The sequence below is a fragment of the Amphiura filiformis genome, chromosome 2, assembly GCF_039555335.1.
Source record: "Amphiura filiformis chromosome 2, Afil_fr2py, whole genome shotgun sequence".
Taxonomy (NCBI): Eukaryota; Metazoa; Echinodermata; class Ophiuroidea; order Amphilepidida; family Amphiuridae; genus Amphiura; species Amphiura filiformis.
Window position 1 is genome coordinate 49966265 of NC_092629.1, and position 18817 is coordinate 49985081.

Here is an 18817-nt window from a genome sequence, read left to right on the forward strand (position 1 = left end):
ATAGAAACGTTAGAGTGAACAAAATGGCAGTGGCCATTGGTGGTAGGCCTATACGGTATATCATATCTTCCCAGCACTTAGAACGGTCGCTCCGTGTGGAGACACGCTTGGGTCCTGATGGAACCAGGCTCAAACAAAATGCTCAAGCCAGGCTAAAAAGCCTATTATAAGCATACTGGCCTGTATGCCCGAAGAGAAGTGAGAAACAGCTAGTGAACTGGATCACCCGACAAGATGGTCATAATGAACTCTCTCCCTCCTGTTCATGTTCATACTCAGAGTCTCTTGTGATCCAGTTGAATAGATATTATATTGTCACTATTCTAGTGAGGTTTGTCCTCTTGTATGCGTCAGCTCATGACGTTTCTTATGACTTGGATGATTAAATGACTTAACGCAATAACTGCACTTATGAGGTTTTTCTCCTGTGTGCGTCAGCTCATGTAGTTTCTTGTTACTCACTTGACTGAATGATTTATGGCAGTAACTACACTTGTAAGGGGTTTCACCGGTGTGTGTCATTTCATGACGTTTCTGGTGACTAAGACGACTGAATGACTTGTCGCAGTAACTACACTTACGATGTTTTATCTCCGGGGTTTTTATCCCGGTATGGGCTAGCTCATGTCGTTTTTTTGAAGAAAAATGTTGAAACCGCTTCCCACAAAAAATACAAGCTATTCTGTCTTGATTAACTTGCCCTTGTTAATTCTCACGTATTTTACCCCGGTATGGGTTATTTCATGTCGTTTTTTTGAAGAAGGTTTTTCTCCTGTGTGCGTCATTTCATGTAGTTTCTTGTTACTCACTTGACTGAATGATTTATGGCAGTAACTACACTTGTAAGGGGTTTCACCGGTGTGTGTCATTTCATGACGTTTCTGGTGACTAAGACGACTGAATGACTTGTCGCAGTAACTACACTTACGATGTTTTAACTCCGGTTTTTTTACCCCGGTATGGGCTAGCTCATGTCGTTTTTTTGAAGAAAAATGTTGAAACTGCTTCCCACAAAAAATACAAGCTATTCTGTCCTGATTAACTTGCCCCTTGTCCATTCTCCCGTGTTCAACATGAAAAAGAGTATATGAATTAGGCATGGCCTCAAAGTTGTTGTATTCATCAGGCATGTGCGATGAGGTAATTTTAGTTTCAAAGCTTTGAGTTCTGTACCAGTATGATTTAATGCGTATTTCATGACGACGTTTATGTGAAAGATAGCGAGAAATACTTCCAAACCATTGATGACAATATTTGCATTCTGGTGCTGACAACACATTTCTGAGCGTTCTTGGTCTTGCCATGGCGTTGATCTGAAACAATGAATTTATACTGGACATTAATAGTTTATCAATATTTTTTCGGTGCAATATAATACAAATATAATACGGGTGCGAGAGGTCCCGGGTGCCAATTCCCGCATGACAAAAAAAATATTATCCGCTCTCCCCGTGGCTTATATGGTAAAGGCGGGGCAGATGACCCCCGGAGATGACCCATGATAAAAGACCTCGTTATACAGTCGGTTCCGATCAGGGGAACAAGCCCGACTGTTGGCTACACTTGGCTGTCCTGTAAAAATCTACGGCGACGGCCTTCGTCTGCCAGGTCACTTTTGCCTGGCCGAAGATTCGTCAGCGTTATCCCCTAGATTTTAGCTGTTTAATACCTAGAAATGCTCGACATAACCCCCCAAAAAAAAAATGTCAAAAAGTCAGTTCGTAATTTTTTGCTTCAAAATGTCACGTATGTTTGAAGATTTCACATGACCCAATAATGCAGTGTTTTTACATTTCGGTAAATGTTGACTAACAATAAATCAATATCAAAAAAAACTTGTGCCAGGTATTAATGTAGGCTTGAATCCAAGCATCTGACAAAATTTAAAAAGACTCTGTGTTTTTATTCAGATTTTTAATGTATTTATCAATATGTCGGTTTCTAGGTAAAATCACAAGTGACGCTATTCTGAAAATGGGATGAGCAAACTTGATAGTCCGACGCTGTCTACCCAGCAAACACAAAAACGTTTTAAAAACGTTTTTAATAAGTTATATTTTGGTTCTTGGTTTATATAAAAACGTTTTAATAACATTAAAATGTCGGGTTATATAAAGGTCATGAAAACGTTTAATGTTTTGTATGAAAACACACTACAACAATATTTTTAAAATGTTTTCAAAAATGTTATTGTAAACTATTTTTGCAAACATTTTTTGCCAAATATTTTGTCAACACTTAAATAACATTATGTTAAAATATTTGCATCCAGCAAACACAAAAATGTTCTTAAAATGTTTTTTTCAAAACGTTTTAATAACATTTAAATGTCGGGTTATATAAAGGTCATGAAAACGTTTTCAAAACGTTCTTGCAAATATTTTGGGCAAACATTTTTCGCAAAATATTTTTTCAACCCCAAAATAACATTTTGTTTAGAATGTTTTGTATCAAGTTTTCAAAAATGTTTTTGGAATGTTATTAAAACGTTTTTATACCCTTTATATAACGCGACATTTAAACGTTTTCTGTAAAACATTTTTGTTTGCTGAGCAGTAGATTATCAAAAATGATTTTCAATGTTATGAAAACGTTTTATACCCTTAATATGCCCTTTATATAACCCGACATTTAAACGTTTTCTGACAACCTTTTATAACCTTTTGCGAATGATGTCGAAAACGTTTTGTGTTTGCTGGGTAGTAGTTCGAAAATTCAATGGTCACCAATATATTTCTTTTTGTTTGTTTACTTGCTTGCTTGTTTCATTCATTCATCATCATTCATATTTATTCAGTACTCGCATAAAAAATATTACAGCACATATGATAAAAAGATACATTATAAACACATACAAGATGTGGTCAATTGCATGAAAACCCAGATATAGCAACGAAATGTATGGATTATGGAGTAAACACCAGACGAGTACCAAGGATAGCCCAAAAAGCCTCAATAAAATTGAGGCTTATTTCCATTGGGGTCCTTATTGAGGCTTATTTCCATTGGGGTCCATTGTTTGTCTTTCAGGAAAATATTACTTCGAAAAATTGAGTCCCTTCGTATGGTAGGTATAGACCCATTTGAATAGAGGCCATTCTGTACACAAAGTATAGGGAAATTTATTAGTATTGTACACCCTGAAGATTCTTGTTTTTGTTGTAATTTGTATAAAGATATACACTTGATTTTGCAGTTTTCTACTGAATCAACTCAACCGGAGGAGAGGTATAATAATTGAAATGACAGACATGTTACATCTTCTCTGGTTCTAGGTTCTAAGTTCTAAGTGTCAGAGGGACAGGTCTCTAGTTCGATTCCAAACATTCATGCGTATCGACTCTATTATTGTATTATCATGCGAATTGCCCCGCTGAGGCCTCTTGGAGGGCAGACTTTTATTTAAATGAAGACGAGTGACGTAGTATTCGATACGGTATATAGTGGGCCATACCAGGAGGGTGCGAGCAGAGCTTTTTATTAAAAGGCATCCTATGAATGTGTGCCACCAATCGCTTGTGCCCCCCCCCCCGGATTGCCAAAACTTGCTTCCACCCCCTTTTGGCTCGTCTTAAATTTCTTGCCCCTCAATTTTACCCTCCCACCAGGGCTCATAATTATTGCACAGTCCCTTAAGGTTGGTCTTAACCCAGGAATTATGGAAACTTTCGGGCCTCATAACGGCTAAATTGTTGGTCTAAAGTATATAAAAGTATACATATGTAGAATGGCAATGACTTGATAAATTCATCTGTGAGGCCAAAATGCTCATGTTTAACGAAAAAGAAGTGGGCCAAAAAACCCGTTTTTTGGGATTTTGGTCAACTAGGCCTGTAGACGAATCTATTTTCACGCATTCCTACACCTCAATGGCATCCATAGTTTGGTCCCCCCTTAGGTCTATTTGGCGGGGATATTAAACTGCATTCCATCACCCGTGTTACACGTAGACAAAAGAATGATGAAAGTTTACAACACAATACAATTCAGCATCGATTTTTAAGCGGATTTATTCCACCCAATTATTGGGCAGTAACAACACCAGTTTGGTGCAGACGGGAACCAATAATGGCCGACTGAATTCTGACCATCACTTGGCTCGTTGGATTCGTCTATACCTTTTAGTCTCCTCCGCATTCGTTACACGTCAGTCATGCAGGTGATCACTATGTGGAGTGAGTGGAATCACACAGTGACGGCGGAGGAGAATATACTAACTGGTTAGACGTTCGCATTATTATGAAGAGAGATATTAGAGAGATTGCGATGTTCCTTATCGCCACGTGGACCGTGCGTTTAAACGCACGTTGATACGTACGTTTATACGCACATTTATACATGTGTGGATTGTTTTTCAGTGTTTACCGAATATTATGATTACAAAAAACCCTAATATATCTGTAGATTAAGGACCACTACATGTATTTTCATAACTTCATTTTCAAAATGATACCTTTTCGCGGTGAAAATTAGTCGCGTTCATGAACCGTCATAACGCCGTAACAAAAATCATTCTACAAATCATATACTTTGAAAGCTTGATTTATTGTTGTGTATGAGTTATGTACGTTTTACAAAACTGTTGTTGTTTCAGCATGAAATAGCCTTCCACCCGGCCGGCTATTTCAAAAAGGTAAACATTTTCTTATTCTAACAGCATTCTATAGAAACACTTGGAGGATGCGCAGTGAGGAGTTAACATGCCCCTGTTTGCTATACTCTGTTGCTATTGGGTCGTATGTAGACAAGACATGAGCCAATCAGGTCCCTTCTAACCTTAAAACTGTCTTTGCTAGGCTAGCCAGAAAAAAATAGGACGCGCATTCCCCGGTCTCCCCTACTTTTTGACTGAACATAATAACATCACTATGGACCACAAAAGCCTCATCCCAATAGAGTACCGAAGTGTGACGTCATAAAATTTTCTTTTTTGCATTTCAGCATTTTCATGACCATATTTCAGTAGAACATGATGAAAAACATCCACATACCAAATTTGGTGGGAATCGGATCATGAGGGCCCGAGATATGGCCACATGAATACCTAATTAGCCCCATTGAAATCAGTGTAAATTGGCCTGGTTCATAACTGTTTGGAACCAGGCCAATTTACATTGATTTCAATAAGCTAACTAATATTCATGCGGCCATATCTCGGCCCTCGTGATCCGATTCCCACCAAATTTGGACTGTGGATGTTTTTCATCATGTTCTACTGAAATATGGTCATGAAAATGCTGAAATGCAAAAAATTTTGTGACGTCATCACTTCGGTACTCTATGGCATAGTCCAATAACCTCAATTACATAATCATAGTGCAAAATTTGACCTCAAGTTGCAGAGTATGAGTTTTTGTACCCAAACCGTCAAAGGTCATTCAATGAATGTACAAAATGTATTGGGGTTTAAGAACTGTTCCCCTGATAGATGAGCATGTTGTGCATCCTAATGAATGAGGTTTTCCTTCAGTGTGTATTATGTCATGTAGTCTCTTGTGACCCACATGCCTGAAAGATTTCTTACCGGTCCATACCGGATTTCTGGCTAAATCCGGAATGGACCAATTCATGTCGTTTCTTATTACTAGATACATGGAATACCAGTGTGTGTCATTTCATGCCGTTTCTTTTCGCGTAGTAACTTAAAAGATTTGTCACAGTAATTACACAGGTACGTTTTTACCCCGGTTTTTACACCGGTGTGTGTCATTTCATGCCGTTTCCTTTCTTGCAGTAGGTTGAATGATTTGTCACAGAAGCGACACTTGTGAGCCTTTTCTCCCGTGTGTTTCAGTTCATGTTGTTTTTTGTATTCCAAGCGGGTGAATGATTTATCACAGTAGCGACACTTGTGAGTTTTTGCACCTGTATGTGTCAGCTCATGGCGTTTCTTATGACCCAGTTGGCGGAAAGATTTGTTGCAGTAACTGCAATGATGGGGTTTTTCTCCCGTGTGTGTCAATTCATGCATATTCTTTACACAAAGGTGACTGAATGACTTAGTGCAGTAGTTACATTTATGTGGTTTTGCTCCTGTGTGTGACATTTCATGATATATCTGTTCTTGCAGTAGACTGAATGATTTGTCACAGTAGCTACACTTGTGAAGTTTTGCTCTTGTATGTATCAGCTCATGGCGTTTCTTATGACCCAGTTGGCGGAACGATTTCTTGCAGTAACTACAGTGGTAGGGTTTTTCTCCCGTGTGTGTCATCTCATGCACATTCTTGACACGGAGATGACGGAATGATTTGTTGCAGTACTTGCATTTATGCGGTTTTGTTCCAGTATGTGACACGCCATTAGGGTCCATATATCCTCGTTGATCAAATGCCTTAATCCACTGAAGTTTCCTCCCTGTGCGAGTTCGGTCAGAACATATCGTGGTGCCCTGTTGACTGAAGGATCTGTTACAGTAACTGACAATAAGTTCTGATCCACGGTATTTTGGTGACGCATTGCGGTTTTTATACCAGTATGGTTTGATGTTAAGTTCATGGTTGCGTTTGTGTGATAGATAGCGAATGATACTTCCAAACCATTGAAGACAATACTTGCATTCTAGAGCTAACATCATGCTTCCGCGCCTCATTGGTATTGTCAGGACGTTAACGTTAATCTGAAACAAAATGAACATGATGAATAGGGCATTTAAAATGTGCTAATTCGGACGTAATCAAGAGAATTTTCCATATTAGAAAGTCATAAACGTTGCAAGGGAATAAACAATATTGTTTTTCAGAAAAGAAGGTCACACTCGGCTCTAATACATGTAGGCCTACTCTGATCAACGCGAGCACCCTGTTAATGAGCGACATCGACATACATAGAATTTTAAGTTCAGTCCCTTCATGAGCCCTGCTTTACGCCGACCAACGCCTTGACGCGTAATCAGATCACCAGTCTGTTTTATGATTGTGAGACGATTGAATTATCCAATCACCACACGACTGGCACTTCTGTGTTTAAGCTGTGTAGGGGAGAGCGGGGAGTGTTCGCCCTATTTTTTTCTGACCATCCTAGCGATGTCAATTTTAAGGTTAGGGATGATGTGAAAGCCATATGCCTTGGCTATATACGACCACAATCTCAAAACTGCGCCTTACAATAGCAACTCCAGTGGGCACACGGGTCAGTTTCTGACGTTGTATCGACGTTGTATCAACGTCCGATTTCGACGTTGAAATAAGGTTGAAATCACGTTGTATTTGCAAATGGGCATCAACCTTGATACAACGTTGTATCGACGTTGTATCAACGTCGAAATTCAACCTGATTTCAACCTGATTTCAACCCGATTTCAACCCGATTTCAACCTGATTTATAACCCGATTTTAACCCGATTTTGTAAATTATCATTCAAATATAGGGCCTAATTACTAAATAATAGTAATAAATTGATACTTACCCGTGTAGAGTTTCACAATCGGCCGGCTGGTGTATTATATCATGATTATAGGCCTGGTATCGCCCTGGGGAATTGCCACGGGTATATCGCCCGCATCGTAGTCGGTGCAGAAGGGAGGCAACCCGGGGAGGCAACCCGGTGTTGAGTTGGTAGGTCGTGCGCAGCGGTCATGCATTGTGGTCGGTGCAGAGGGCCCCGTGCAGTAGGCACCCATACGCGGCAGGCAACTGGGTGTGGAGTGCCGTGTGCAGCGGTCACATTTTTGACCAAAAATCACATTTTTGACTAAAAATCACATTTTTGACCAAAAATCTAATTTTTGACCTAAAATCTCATTTTTTGACCAAAATTCACATTTTTGACGAAAATTCACATTTTGACGAAAATTCACAATTTTGACCAAAAATCTCATATTTGACCAAAAATCTCATTTTTGACCAAAAATCTCATTTTTGACCAAAAATCACATTTTTTGACCAAAAATCACATTTTTGACGAAAATTCCCAATTTTGACCAAAAATCTCAAAAATTTTGACCAAAAATCTCAAAAATCTCATTTTGACCAAAAATCTCATTTTGACCAAAAATCTCATTTTGACCAAAAATTTCATTTTGACCAAAAATTTCATTTTGACCAAAAATCTTTTTACCAAAAATCTCATTTTTGACCAAAAATCTCATTTTTGACCAAAAATCACATTTTGTCCAAAAATCAAATTTTTGACCAATTTGTTTTTTCAAGATGGCCACCACTGAGTAAACCTGCAACCTTGTGCTAATTTCTCACCTTTTCAAATCAGTTTACCGTAATAAGCCTCAATTTGATGACTGGACCTACTTTTAACCTTCAAATCCTAAATGGCCGCCAAATTTATCAGCTCACATAGGCTCTAATTAAAGCACTGATCATGCTGAATTGAGGGGGCAAAATACACTATACCAGTTAAATTGCACTACATGCAAGCATTAGATATTGATTAAAGTTAAAGATTTGAACAAAAATACAACAATTTAATTATTTTCAGAAATAAATCTGTAATGACTTCCACATAGATGTAGGCCACCTTTTAAATCAAACTCGCCTTTTTTTCAGACCGTTTCCGGCGCACCAAATCTGTATTCGCTTCAACAAACACATCTTAAAAACCAAACATTACATTTACTAACTTTTATTTTGTAGCCAAGATGTAAGGATATAATCATCCCAGCAAACACAAAAACGTTTTAAAAACGTTTTAGATAAGTTATATTTTGGCTTAGGTAAAAACGTATTTATAACATTAAAATGTCGGGTTATATAAAGGTCATGAAAACGTTTTAAAACGTTTTGTATAAAAACGCACTACAACAATATTTTAACAATGTTTTCAAAATGCTATTGTAAACTATCAATGCAAACATTTTTGCCAAATATTTTGTCAACACTTTTAAAATAACTAATTATGTTAAAATATTTGCATCCAGCAAACACAGAAATGTTCTTAAAATGTTGGGGTTTTTTTTTCCAAAACGTTTTAATAACATTTAAATGTCGGGTTATATAAATGTCATGAAAACGTTTTTAAAACGTTATTGCAAATATTTTAGCCAAGCATTTTTCGCAAAATATTTTTTCAACCCCAAAATAACATTCTGTTCAAAATGTTTTGTATCAAGTTTTCAAAAATGTTTTTGGAATGTTATTAAAACGTTTTTATACCCTTTATATCACCCGACATTTAACGTTTCTGTAATACATTTTGTGTTTGCTGGGCAGAAGATTATCAAAAAAAGTTTTTTAATGTTATGAAATTGTTTTATACCCTTAATATAACCTTTATATAACCCGACATTTAAACGTTTTCTGACAACCTTTTATAACCTTTTGCGAATGATCTCGAAAACATTTTGTGTTTGCTGGGATGTTTAATTTCAATTGCCTGACACGTAAGATAGAGAGGTGACGATGGTGGTAGAACTTTTTGAATGAACCTCGTATTTAATGTTAATAAGGGGTTTCCCTGGCTTGTGCATTTGGAATATACATTCAATATTAACTTGAAGAAAACGCGTAAAAATCTTCTTTTCACGTTACAACTTACTTAAAACTTCTGATACCATGCAAGGTATCTTTAACATATGGTTTCTAAGTCTTGACTTTTGATACGCTAACTAAACTGGAAATTGTTGACAGATTATACAACTAAATACTTTTATTTTTCTCATGGAAGAACTTCACACTAACTTTCTTAGACTGATGATCAGATCATACAGAGAATGTGATCAATAGTTTTGGAACTGGTCTGCGCTTGCACTCCTGCCACTCCACCCTTCAACACATGTTCAAAGGATCCTTGTCGTGCTCAGTTTTAGCTGAAGGAGATAGGCATCGAAAACGTCAACCCTATCAGTAGGCTTATTTCGCATTGATGATGTCATCACTACCAATATCAAGAAAATCTAGACCAGAATCTGTATTGCTTGCTTAGTTGTTCACCTTCTTTCTTTGTATGTTAAGACACATATCAAGGCAATAACAGCTGTTATCATTAAGCTGATGGGTTGGCGCATAGATAGCTGTTAACCTCCGTTTTGAAGCTGGTCCGTTTCACAATTCCTGGAATTTGAGGCGGGAGTACATTCCATCTGCGGGATATAGATGGAATGAAGGACCCTTTGACCCTTCATGACTAACAAGGTTAGAACTTGAACTGATGAGTAGTACGTGGCACTAACTGCTCTACGATGGACCCAAAGGCAGAATTTGCAGGAAGGAGGGTTGATCTAGGAGTTGCTCCATGCTATTCTTTTAAAATTATGGCTCTCTCAAGTGGCCAGTTCATCCGAAATCTTTGGCTGCATCTAACCTTTCTGATGTTAAGGGCAGAGTAATGGGAGAGAACATGGACCTTTTCGAGCTTCATTATTTCTGAATTTTATGTCCAAAGTATATAAAACTATACATTTTTGGAAAGGAAATGAGTCAATGAATCCCATGGTGACGTCAGATTTGTTCAAAAATCTCATGTTTTTGAAAAAATCACAAAAATTCACTTTTTTACCCCAATTTTTTTGTGACAACTTAGAAAAAATCTGTTCGGAGTAAAAAAAATTCAGTTAGCTTTTCATGAAGAAGAGACATGAACTTAGGGAAGTTTTTTTATTTTTTTGAAATTCGTCTCTTTTTCGAAATATTGAAAAAACATGTGAAAAAAGCCATTTTGTCACTCTATTAATCTAAAATTGCACATAATGGTGTATATTTTTGTTTAAAACAAATATTTTGAAAAAATGAAAAAACCTTCCCTAGACTTTGATGTACTCTAAAGGATAGTGCAAAAAGTTTACCCTTTGCTTGCATATTTTTCGAGTTACCTTGTCACAAAAATCGCGCAATGTTGTCAAAAGTGAACTCTGAGAAATCGACGTTTTAGTAAAAAAACATCAAAATTATGCACAAAACGTCCTTAAATTTTAAAACGGTAAGACTTTCACACTTGTAAAAGCTGTATCTGGTGCATGGTCTAAATATGCATCTTTTTGCACCAATGAATCTATAATGTCTGCTTTCAGTGCGCCAAAATTCAAAATAATTAAAAAATCTAAGTGGCATTTTGACTGCAATTTTTTGTTTTTGTTTACACCACATTTGCTGGCGTTAACAACATACCGAATGCGCCTTGACTGCGTTGGACATACGCGCAGAGTTGCGCCGCGTCAAGCGACGCGAATCGCACGCGTAATCACAATATTTCGCATTCGCGCATTTCTGACTCATTATTTCCCGCCAATTTACTAAGCTGTCTTGAGCCATGTGACTTTTTAGAGTTGAAAAGAGTGAAATAAATCAAGCAAAAATACGAATAAATATTAGCAAGTTGTAGTTTATCAGTTTCAAGTGAAAGAATACATCTTAGTGTTGATAAATATCAAAAAATCTCAAATTCGGTCGTGGACGAATGTGTCTTCCATTACTCTGGCCTTAAGTCAATTTTCTTGATGTTTTATACATTGTACATTGTCATGGACTATAGTTTGTCTATTGCATGGCCAATCTTCACTGATCTTGTTTTGATTCCTTTATCATGTGGCGCAACGACACGTCAGCTGTAACGACAAAAATAACAATTTAGGGATTATCATTTAAAATAAAAACACAACTATTTCCATAATTTACACAGAAACATTATATTTGGCATAGATATGCAGTATGATTAAATATGCGTAATGTAAGATAGCCCTACTGAAGGTAGACCAGTTACTCCTGACTGTTTATAGGGTCATTCTGCTATACATTTCTTAGGGCCATTCTTCGGACCAAAAAGAGGGAAATTGTAACTTATTTTTGCTCTAGTTTCTATACATGTATGTTTAAAAACAAAACTGAGTTCGCTGAGCTGATTTAGGCCGTGTAAAATTAATATTTTGGTTCTCGTCCCTCCCTCCTCAATTTCTGGGATTTGTCAGATTTTTTTTTTTTTTTTTTAGATTTTTCAATTTTTTAGACTTTGGAATGGTTTATGAAATCTTCATACATATAAATAAGTTTATTAGAGAACAAGCATCACTTCCAAGTCTTTTTGTGGTACTCTGGGGTTTATCCTCAGAATCTCACATTTGAAAAAAAAAAAAAAAGGGCCTCATCGTTTCCTCAAGCACTGTTGGAGAAGACCGAAAACTACTGACAATGCTAATTTTACATTGGAAAAAAAAAACAAAAAAAAACAAACACCTCCCTCCCTCATCAATTCATGAAAATCCTCTGGACGAGAACCAAAACATTAATTTTATACGGCCTTACATTGAATGGCAAGTCAGACTAAGGGCGCATTACACCAAATCACTGCGCGAAAGGTGCAATTGTGATGAGTTCCGGTTAAAAGTATATGGCTACGTGATGTCCTTATGGACCTAGACTGGCCCCCAGTCTCGGTTCGGTTCCATCTCTGGATAATGTAACAATAAATAATTACGTAATGCCTTATGAAAAAAATGCCAACTCCCCCCCCCCCCTTATTTTCTTCAATGCCAAAAACCCATTCCTCTTCATCCACAAATCGACGCCACTAATTACACCCACCACAGTCAACCATGCAGCAATATAGGCCTAGAAATATACTCGTATTATAAGTGAACGCGAAAGTCCATTGAGCGCTGGGTTGATTTTTAATGCTATGTAATCTACATTACCAGTCGTTCTCCACGGACCCGAGGGAGGGTCTATTATGGACCATGTTCTTCGTGAGGTCGGCATGTTCTGATTTAAATGAAAGATGCTAACCTATTAATGACTAAAATAGAATTACTGCTAACGGAACAAGTTTTAATGCTAGTTTTGCCGTTGAAATAGCGGTGTCGCCTTTCAACATTTTTTAATAAAAAACTGAATCTGTAAAGTTCCCCAAAATTGAAACTCAAATGAAATTTCAGTCCTTAATTGATACAGAGATTACGTGAAAAGTTAAAATTCCAAACGTTTTTAGCTTAGGAACCGGGATCAATCCGGCCGGTATAAACCTGTTTGACATCTCAGTAATATAGGCCATATAGAATAGGTTTTTAAGGTCTTCTTCCGGTTGCACAATAGGCCTACTAATTTTCCTACACTTTGTATACAAAATGGCCTCTGTTCAAATGGCTCTATACCTTTGCACAGATTTTTTGTGGGACCTGAAATTGATGAAAGCACATCAGACATATCGAAAATTTTGAATACGGGGGATGTCCTTCTGATAGGCCTATTTATAAATTCGATTTTTTGAAATTCGCTATACAATAAAAAATTTAGGGCAAATTATTAAAAATGGCAACTTTTGACATTTAACAGTCCTCAAAGTAAACTTAATAAATCGAATGACATGTATTTAAAAGGGCATTTCGTGATCCAAAGCCTCATCCGGTCATCCCCCCACTTTTCTCCGAAAAAAGTTGAGATTTTTATACCACTGGAAACCTCTGGCTACATACCGTACTGTATATGTACCAAAATTTTCTTGCAGATTATTTTGTTTAGCAAAAATATCGTCAAATTTAAATTTCGTTCTGGTATGTCCAGAACGAAATTACAACAATTGCCTACATAGACCAGTATAATACACATAATCATGCATAACTCGCTAACGCAAAATCGGAATCAACTGAAATTTTGGGAATACGCTTTTTTCGTGGATTATTAACTATTGATAAATATCATAAAAGAGGATGATAGGATCACGAAATCCTAATTTAAGTGTATGTACCTGGGATGGATGAAAAGCCGACCATCAATTGAAAGTTTTGACCTTTCATATTGAAGATATAGATTTTCCCCACATATCATTAGATTTATACAATTTACTTCGAGGACTGTTTCAAAAATATCAATTTTTAATGATAATCATTTGCCATAAAATATTATACATTAAAAAAAATAGTATATCGAATTTCACAAAATAAAAATTATTTGATATTAGAAGGACATTCCTGTTATTCAAAATGCAATTAGATGTCTGATGTGCTCTCAGGTCCCACACAAAATAGGGGGCCTACGTGAAAACGTCGCTATCCGAGCCCAAAGCCCTATTTATTTGAAAAGAACTTTATTCAACAAATTCCACTAGCCTAGACCTAACATTACTAACTAAATATTATTGGTACTACTAATACGCCTAGCCATATTTATAGGCCCAGGGGGCCTGTATCTTTTTCTTCATAAATCATTGTTATTGACATTGAAATTTAGGCCGTGTAAAATTAATATTTTGGTTCTCGTCCCTCCCTCCTCAATTTCTGGGATTTGTCAGATTTTTTTTTTTTTTTAGATTTTTCAATTTTTTAGACTTTGGAATGATTTATGAAATCTTCATACATATAAATAAGTTTATTAGAGAACAAGCATCACTTCCAAGTCTTTTTTTTTTACTTTATTGGTTTTATCTCTCAGAATCTCACATTTGAAAAAAAAAAAAAGGGCATCATCGTTTCCTCGAGCACTGTTGGAGAAGACCGAAAACTACTGACAGTGCTAATTTTACATTGAAACAAAACAAAAAAAACAAAAACCCTCCCTCCCTCATCAATTCATGAAAATCCTCTGGACGAGAACCAAAACATTAATTTTATACGGCCTTATGTTAAATCATCAAAAAACTTGACGGAGTTACAACCTAGACTCCCCTACCGGTAACGTAATGTCTAAATATAAAATCATTTAATACACGACCTATACTCAAATGCAGCAAACCTTTTACGAGCGCGACTTCCGTGATGTTGCAAATTCGGCGCTAACAACGCGTACGGCGCACAGTTCATTCATAAATTTCCACTCAGCAACAACATATCGCCTTAGCAGCCAATCAGAGACAAATGCGTGCAACGCAGTAAATACGCGATGTATCCTTACAATACGCGCTCGTCAAAGGTTTTCTGCATTTTAGTATAGCACATCATGCACATGCACATGACATGAACATGACTGGGACGTAGTCTAGGGCCTAGGGTTCACCTATATATTATGCTCCCAGCAGAACCAAGCAAGACATTTTACTGTACGATATGACTAGGGCTGGGGGCCTAGCATGCCTAGTTTGTTAATTACATTTGCATTGCCCCAGCAAATATTCCAAACTGACCGAGTCTTCTACAAAGTACAAGTCAAGGCACTGTCATGACTGTATCGTGTCTGTCTAATGGTGCATTCATCGTATATACAGCATGCAGCAGGCATGTTGCTCGAAAAACACTAGCAACGAATTTGCTCACGGATACCCTCGCATTGCGTTAGACATGTTAGAGAATATGCTCGAACAACATGAACAACAGGCATGTATTAACTGCTTAGTAAGCTTAACTATTTTAACATATCCTGATGATACAAAATGGAAAAACAAGTTGAAATATACATGCTGCAATATGTCCAAAATTCAAGTAGACTTTTAAAGAAAATTTAAATGTTTACTAACCTGTTTAATTTGCAAATTTAGGCCTCAAGTTCATGTACGTCTAGCTCTCGTACGCGTGTAACTCCATTTACTTACACTGCTGTACATTGGGCAATATCCCATAGTGTTGGGCGAAAGCGATACGTACTTGCAAACACCTGCGCACGCACGTGCGTAGCCGAAATAACTTTTGAACGCAGGTGCGTATCCATAAACACTTGCACATGTGCGTGCGTACCCATAAACACTTGCGCACACGCTTGCGTACTTGCAAACACTTGCGAACGTACATGCGTACGCATAAACACTTGCGAACGAGTGTGTACATGCAAACACTTACGCACACGTGTGCGTACTTTCAAATACTTGCGAACGTGTTTGCGTACTCGCAAACACTTGCGAATGGGCATGCGCACATGCAAATAACCTGCGCACGCACGCGAGTACTCATAAACACTTGCGAACGCACATGCAAACACGAAAACACTTGCGAACTCGCATGCCAAATGCGTGCCCATAAACACTTGCGAACGTACGTTTGTACTTGCAAGTACTTGTGTACGCGCGTGCGTACCCGCAATAACTCGCGAACGCATGTGCGTACCCATAACACTTGAGCATGTGCATGCGTAGGGTTAGGGTTAACCCTAACCCTACCCATAAACCGCAATATCATATAACCAGTTGAGATTGCGCATACGTACTTGCAAACACTTGTGCACGCGCGTGCGTACTTGCAAACACTTGCGAACGTGTGTGCATACCGGCAATGTTCGCAAGCGTACGCATGAAAACTTGCAAACGTGAGTGCGTGTTCACAAACATTTGCGAACCCGCGTGCGTACTCACCAACACTTGCGAACGCGTGTGTGTAGGGCCTACCGGCAATGTGCACCCCCGGGGTGCACCCACCTACAATAGCTTGCCAAACGTGCATGTATAGGCCTACCTATAAACACTTGCCGTCCCATGAAAAAAATTGAGAGAGTGCGTTCCCCCCCCTGCTTTCGCCGACTATGATCGACAACATAGAGGCCTATGATGCGGCCGGCTCCAATCAGGGGCTAGGGGCCCGACTACATGACCGCTGCGTACGGCCCACTCACTCCACACCCGGTTACCTCCCGCGTATGGGTGCCGACCTCTGCACCTCTGACGCCGGCTACTCCGGCGGCGATACCCGGGGTATTACCCCGGGGCGATATCACGTGTTAGTAAAATGGTTAAAAGATTATGCAAAATAACAATAGGCCTATTAGGGACCGTTCAAAAACACTTGTTAGGGGTAAAAAAAAAAAAAAAAAATTAACAGTTCTCAAATAGTTCAGGGTCCCCTTTTTGACATAAAAATTATGGGTCAATCCCATCGAAAATCATGTAAACTCAATGTTCACAGGAACATTTTTAGTTTATTTTTTCAAGGCCACCCCCCCCCCCAGAAGGGTCAAAACTTTTAAGCCCCCACCCCCCCCTGTTTTTTGCATCCCCCAACAAGTGTTTGTCGCACCAGCTTCCACCAAGTTGTAGAAATTCCCATATCAACATCAGCCCGCCAATTGAACGGCGACGGGGCCGTATAGCATACCCCATACCACCCGGTGTTTTCGCGTAAGTCATTAGATGCTTGTTGGAGGCAGTGAACGCCGCGGCGGGCCACTTTTGAAGAAGAGAAACGGAAGTACGGTATAAATCGGGAGATCATGCGGCATGGATATAATTTACTTTAATCATATTAATATACTAAGCATAGGCCTATTTCGTCCTAATAATATTTTAGGCCCCCTATGTATTAAAAAGGCCATTAAGTTGTGTGTTGAAACATTGGTTGAAATCAGGTTGAAATTTCAACGTTGTATCAACGTTGAAGTTCAACCTGATTTCAACCTTCTTAATTTTTTGCATTGAAAATTGGTTGAAATCAGGTTGAAATTTCAACGTTGTATCGACGTTGAAATTTCAACCTGATTTCAACCAATCTCTAGGTTGAAATCAGGTTGAAATCTGGTTAGGTTAGATTTCGACGTATCAACGTTGATACAACGTCGAAATACTAACCTGTGCCCACTGGGACAGGATAGAGCAAACAATTTTTTTTTTTTTTTGCAAAGTGGCGACCTTGCCCCATGTTGGGGCAGGTTCGCCCATATGGTTGGGTAAGATCACCCTAAATAAAAAAAAAGGTTAAAACATTACATATTCAATACAAACATTTAGCAAGAGTATACAGAGCATTCATTCTCTTCTGGAGAGTTACTAAATTTATTGTAGGGTTGGGGTCAGGGTGAAATGTAGGGGTCCAAAGTGAGCTTAAGCGTATTTTTTACAACTTCGAGGGGATTATGGATTAGGATATAAATATTTTTTGCCGACGGAAGTTGTGAATTGTTGGCCCAAACTTTTTTTGATGGTTTGAAAAAGTGAAGAACAAAAAAAAAAAAAAAAAAAAAAAAGATAACAGGCATTAGCAACCAAAAACTAGTAATTGGATGTATAATTCAATTAACACATTTTTACAATTTTCCCCTTTTTCTTTCGCCACTGTGTATAAGCAAAGTAAAAAAATAGTATGTTGATCACCCATTTTTTTTCCACCGGCCAACACCGTCCACCGACGGCCTCACATGAACCGACGGCCATCATGAGCGGGGGGACTAGCCCCCTGCCCCCCACTGGCTACGCCACTGCCACATCTCTAAAACACTCAGGGCCGGATTTACCTTTTTGGGGGCCCTGGGCCAGGCTAAAATTTGGAGGCCCCCAAACGCACCATGAGGAAGGCATGTGCACTCAAGTCGCCAAGTTTTTAGATTTGACTAGGACATTTGTGCGTGAATCGTGATGTGCAATTTGTGTACCCTACTTTGGCCCAAAACATGGTGTTTTTTGGCTAAATTGGAAGATGCACACTGCACAGGGCAATTTTGGGGGCCCAAAAAATTTGGGGCTGTGTTAAACTCTGCAACATTTCATGCTTATAACTCGCCACTAAGAAACTCTAAAAATATTCAGTATGAAGGCATGCAAAACCTCAGATACTATTAGTATTGGAACACTGGCAAAACGAACTTGCTATGTAATAGGCCTACACAGGATGAAGGAGATGGGGTCAGATGTTTTAGTGCAACTGCAAAAACCAAAGTAATCAAAAGAGTGAAAAGACCTATAACAAGTTATTAAATAATAATATGATATAATAGAACTTACCAGATCGGAGAATAATAAACCAATTTGTAGATCTATAATGGATGAAAATTCTGTAGGCCTATACAAAATATTATCAGAACGTATTTCTCTGTACCAGCTACCGTTCTTATACACAAGTACGCATTTACATATGTAGGACCCAGAGTAGGACCATAGACTGCAGTCCCGACTGCAGTGAACATGGTGAAGAAGCAAGGTCGGTGCAGAATGTCTGGGTCGACCACGGTCAAGATGTATCACATTACAATTGCTTACAACAAACAAGAAACTCTTTGAAAATGCGTTCGTCGAACAAATTACCGCTGT

At 38.2% G+C, this 18817-nt stretch overlaps 1 protein-coding gene across 1 annotated transcript; it reads right to left on the reverse strand.

The window, feature by feature from the left end:
• Window positions 1–5184: 5184 nt before the first annotated feature.
• Window positions 5185–18633, reverse strand: LOC140146321 (uncharacterized). The gene is made up of 2 exons (XM_072168121.1): window positions 18512–18633; window positions 5185–6619 (listed from the first exon to the last, which is right to left on the reverse strand). Exon 2 carries the CDS (start codon window positions 6590–6592, stop codon window positions 5585–5587), a length of 1008 nt encoding a protein of 335 aa, XP_072024222.1. The 5' UTR covers window positions 6593–6619; window positions 18512–18633; the 3' UTR covers window positions 5185–5584.
• Between the last annotated feature and the right edge of the window lie 184 nt (window positions 18634–18817).